Source organism: Parasteatoda tepidariorum, chromosome 6, assembly GCF_043381705.1.
Source record: "Parasteatoda tepidariorum isolate YZ-2023 chromosome 6, CAS_Ptep_4.0, whole genome shotgun sequence".
NCBI classification, from domain to species: Eukaryota; Metazoa; Arthropoda; class Arachnida; order Araneae; family Theridiidae; genus Parasteatoda; species Parasteatoda tepidariorum.
In genome coordinates this window covers 89,741,725-89,746,514 of record NC_092209.1, presented here as the reverse complement: position 1 = coordinate 89,746,514, position 4,790 = coordinate 89,741,725, and the positions used below count along the sequence as shown (strand labels likewise).

Sequence of the window (4,790 nt, the reverse complement as noted above, 5' to 3'; positions counted from 1 at the left end):
ATCTTTTTACGAAAGACACTACTGGCCTGCCATGATGGAGGTATACAATCCAAACTATGTTATTAAACTCCTCAATTTTAGACTAACACTCACAAATAATCGATCCCTCTAATTTTCTAATCCGAAGGTGCGTGCCTTGATACACAGGAACTCAAAATCAACACCACTCGCTTGGGCTTTTATGCTGTTTTGACTGTAAGTTTGAGATGTCTTAGAGTCTTAATTTCTTCTTGTTTGTACAATGTATTAACTATTGAGAATTCTTAAGTACGTTATAAGTACTAAAAGGAAGAAAAGTGAAAGAAAAATACAAAGGAAGAAGACTATTAGTACATTTTAATAATAAAAATGAGTCTATTTTTCAAAAACTATAAAAAATGACAACTTGGAATCCAACGCAGCAGAAATGAACATTTCATGAACTCTCAAATGAAGAAATGTAGTTAATTTGTTCCTACAAACAATAACAATCGTAAGTGTTAAACTATTTTATGATCAAATTATCTCATATAATCACAATTGTAGTGTTTGTTTGATACTACAAATGTAAATTGGTAGTATTGTCTAGAAGTTTAAATAAATACCTAAAATACGGAGTGAGTCTCAAATCAGAGTTTTGAGAAAAGCTATCTTCTTAAAGAGGGTGGATAGAATTTCTGCACAAAAAAATAAATAACGTGGCTTTTTTAATTCGAGGTATGCCGTGTTAAACACCTGATATTCTCTTTTAAGAAAAAGTCTCGCAGTGGACTGATCGTTAAGACACGGTTCCCAGCAGATCACCGAAGTCAAGCATCACTGGCTGCGGGTGGGTGATCACTTGGATCAGTCTGCTTAGGGACCGAGGGTGTGCGGTATGGGTCCGCGTTAAACTGTTCAACCGAAAAGTGCTCGACTTTGCCCGTAGGTCGTCGGGTGCCATCCCCTCTGAAGAGGATCAAAATTATGATGGGATTTCTTCGGATCATCCTCAGGGATGTTTCTCAGACCGTCGCCAATAGCCCAGGGTGCAGCTCTCGTGTGACGTAAAGGCCTGTTTGGTATGCAGGTACTTTATTTACGTCGCACTAGAGCTGCACTATAGGCTATTGGCAACGATCTGGGAAACATCCCTGAGGATGATACCATCGCAATTTTGATCCTCTTCAGAGGGGATGACTCCCTTGCTTTAGTAGCCTGACGACCTACGCGCGAAATCGAGCACTGTACCGTAGAACAGTTTAACGAGAACCGATACCTCTGTCCCTACACAAGCTGATCAAAGTGGTCACCTACCCGTTCACTGACTGCAAGTCAGTGACGCTTGGCTTCCGTGTTCTACTGGGAGCCGTGTTTTTACTATCAGTCCACTGCTGGAAGAAGGTCTGACGCAGCTTCATATGGTTCGCTGTAACAGGTTCAAAAATGTGAAACTTAAAAAAGCATTTAAACTTATTTTTTATCGGCTAATAACCTTGCAGAAAATGATTTAAAAAATGTATTTTTAGTCAATTCAGCAAACCGACGTTCTTGATATGGAATCCTGGAAATCGATTTTTCGATACGAAAAATTTGATGACCGATCACTTCCTCCGGTTGTGTCTTAGATACTCGGCATCATCCGGAACTGTTCCCGGCGAGTTCAAAGCCACACATATAAATTATGGTAATGTGCAGCACGCATGCGCTAGTACTGTCTTCGGATCATCATTTTTATTTTATTTTATAACCGCCATTGAACAGCCAACCCATTTTTTGGATTTACGACTCTGAATGTTCAACTACGTAGCCTTGTCATTTTGAACCCAATCCAGAAGACAAAGGAACTCCTGGATCAGTACCCCCAGAGCTTGATTTGCTATGGGAAAATGGAGGACTCGACAAATTTAACGTAAATCAGTCCCCATTTACTACACGGGGAGTTTTCGGCCGACGGGGTTCAAACACACGCCCTCTTGGACATGGGCGCCCAATCATGCTATCCCGGCCCTTTCGCATCATTATTAAGCGATACAACGCTATGAACGGAGTGTTTCCATAATCAAGTGCAGAAGCTTTTATGCCTGGAGCTGTCCACATCCGCAAACTAGACCCAGAGCTCTATGAACGGAGTATATTCAGTCAAAGTATTTAAAGAATTATAGATCAAAAACGTTAGAATCTTCCTCATTTTTTGAAGGAGAGGGAATTTATAGCTTAATTTCTAACTTTATCAGTTAAGGACTCTTTTATTCGGAGCCCCTTTAAATAACTCTGTTTTGCTTATAATATGCAACTTCCGCCGCAACAGTTATTCATAGTTCTTAAGCCAATAAGTATCTTTAACCCTCTCTCTCTTAGCTAATTCTGAAAATAACAAATATCGTTGTTATTTAGGCACAGTTCTGTCAAAATAAAAAGCATCTTTGACGTATTTTTTTCAATATTTAAATAATTGCCTCAACGCTTTCAATTAGCTGGGTTCAATAAAAGTTTAAAAATTAAGAATTATTCAATGGTTTTGATTATTTTTCTCCAGGTCACCATGTTTTTTATCCATTCTGAAGCTTACAGTACTCCGTAAGGTAAGTTGGTACATGAAGTTTAAAACTACAAATTTGCCCTGCGGTAAAGCACTTAAACTGAGTTTTTATTCTATTTTCTCTGACAAAAACAGAGCTTTAAAAAACATTTCTAAGTATAAATTCCGAACCCTCACCAATAGCTTTTAAATGAGCCATGATGGATCAGGAGATAGAGCTTTCGCCTTCCATTGAGGTGAACCGGGTTCGAATCCCAGCTATTGCTGGTCGGTTCGAATTCCGCATCCAGTTTGCACCGACCACAGTACTGACGTAAAATATCCTCAGTGGTAGGCGGATCATGGGTAAGAGTCCCCTTGCTGTCCGACTAACCGTGGGAGGATATCGTGGCTTTCGTCTCCATATAACGCAAATACGGGTTAGTTCAATCAAAAAGTCCTCCACAAAGGCAAATTTCCTCCAATCCTTGTCTTCTGGGTTGGGTTCAAAATAACAAAGCTGCTTATTTGAACATTAGTATTCGTAAACCCGAAACATTGAGTCAGCTGTTCAATGACGGTTATAAAATTAAAAAAAATATATTTGAAGTGTTCTTCAATGCGTGACTAACAACCGAATCAAAACCTAATTTGTGTGCTTTAATGTTTGCTCATACCTTAAGCTGTTTGTTCGCTTTCTTGAGGAAATCCATCTTTTCTTCATGGCGTATCTGTTGCATGTTGATTCTTTGCTTGGACTGTTCCTCTTCAGTATTTATTTCAGCACGTAGTTCCTGAATTCGTTTCTTAGCTCTGGCAACTTCCTCTTGTAGCTGCTTGTACTACAGCAAAATACAAACTCATCAGAAGAAAATTGATAATGACTTACAAATTGGTATTGGATGACCCATTGCCAACTAATTACCCATTGGCAAAATGGGCATTGTTTTGGGTTTGATGGCGTGTGCACCTCATTTGGACGTCAACTTCAACTGTGTTCAAGAATAAGGTCATTTCTGAAACCCGTGATTTGAATAATAGTCGAAAAGATTTAAATTCATTTTGCATGGTAAGATTCAAAACTTGAGAGAAATCGGTGGAATATTTTGTGAGAAACAAAGTTTTAAATAAATGACTTTTATAAAATTCAATTTATCAGGAACTATTCAATCGTTTTCGCACAAATTTCTCATTTTGAAATGTAAAATTTAATACTTTAAAATAATGCAAAATTTAATGTATACCTTATAATTCAAACATTTTTCGACTATTATTAGGTAAAATAATAATAAATATTTACTGAAATTTATTTTTTGCGAGGAACTGCTTTTGGGAACACAAATTTTATAAGTGTATTCCAAAATTTTTCAATACTTAAAATGTTCTTGAGACATGGTGGAATACGCAAATAGTAAAATTAACATTTAAGGGGTCCAAACTTTGGACCGCTCACCTGACCAAACTATTGGAACCATATTTCTCAGATTGCGGCTTCCCTCTATATTTCGGAGATCAGAAATCCCAAACCGTTGAAAAAAATGTATGTTTAATCGGAGAAAGTACGTTTTGTGTCTAATTTAGTAACTTAAAACATCGTCTGGAACCAACTAATAGCTAATTCGAGATCATCCTCTCAAATCGTTAAGATTCTGTCCTAGATCTGATCATTAGATCACAGGTTATTCAGGGTGTTACTTTTTTTGCCAACTGAACATCTTTTTTAAAAAAAAAAACAAGAGTTTCGTAAGAAAACCTGTACTTTCAGTATGCGACATCATGTTGACGTCATTATTCACAAGAGAAATATATCTTTGAATTTAACTTACTTGTATTTCAATATCTCTTGTTTCTATTTCAGCTTCCAAAGCTTTGCGGCAGCCAAACGCGATCCCGCTCTCGTACAACGTTTCGTATGTCGCCACAGTCATCCTGAATTCATCACGGACACGCAATAGAAGAGATCCCCTCTCGGGACAATTCAGCGTTGCCTGACGGATCAATTCATCTAAAGAAATAAAAGAATGTCAAAAAGGTCACTTAAAATTGTTTTGGTTGTTAACCTCTCACTTCAACGCCACTGACAATAATTTATTGACTATTGATGATAACTGACGCAGTCGGCAACTAACTTTAATTCATATTTAAGGATGATCCGAATACAGCATTGGTGCAGGAGTACACTGCACTACCTCAATTTAAACCCGAGGACAAAGGATGATAAGTACTTTATTTACGTCGGAATAGAGCTGCACATTGGGCTATTGGCGATGGTTTGGGAAGATTCCCAGAGGAAGATCCAAAGACATGGTAC

At 37.8% G+C, this 4,790-nt stretch overlaps 1 protein-coding gene across 1 annotated transcript; it reads right to left on the bottom strand.

Annotated features, from left to right (window-relative positions):
* Positions 1 to 319: 319 nt before the first annotated feature.
* Positions 320 to 4,539, bottom strand: LOC107442571 (33 kDa inner dynein arm light chain, axonemal-like). The gene is made up of 3 exons (XM_016056169.3): positions 4,306 to 4,539; positions 3,157 to 3,321; positions 320 to 454 (listed from the first exon to the last, which is right to left on the bottom strand). The coding sequence occupies exons 1-3, from the start codon at positions 4,405 to 4,407 to the stop codon at positions 416 to 418; spliced, it is 306 nt and encodes a 101-aa protein (XP_015911655.1). The 5' UTR covers positions 4,408 to 4,539; the 3' UTR covers positions 320 to 415.
* Between the last annotated feature and the right edge of the window lie 251 nt (positions 4,540 to 4,790).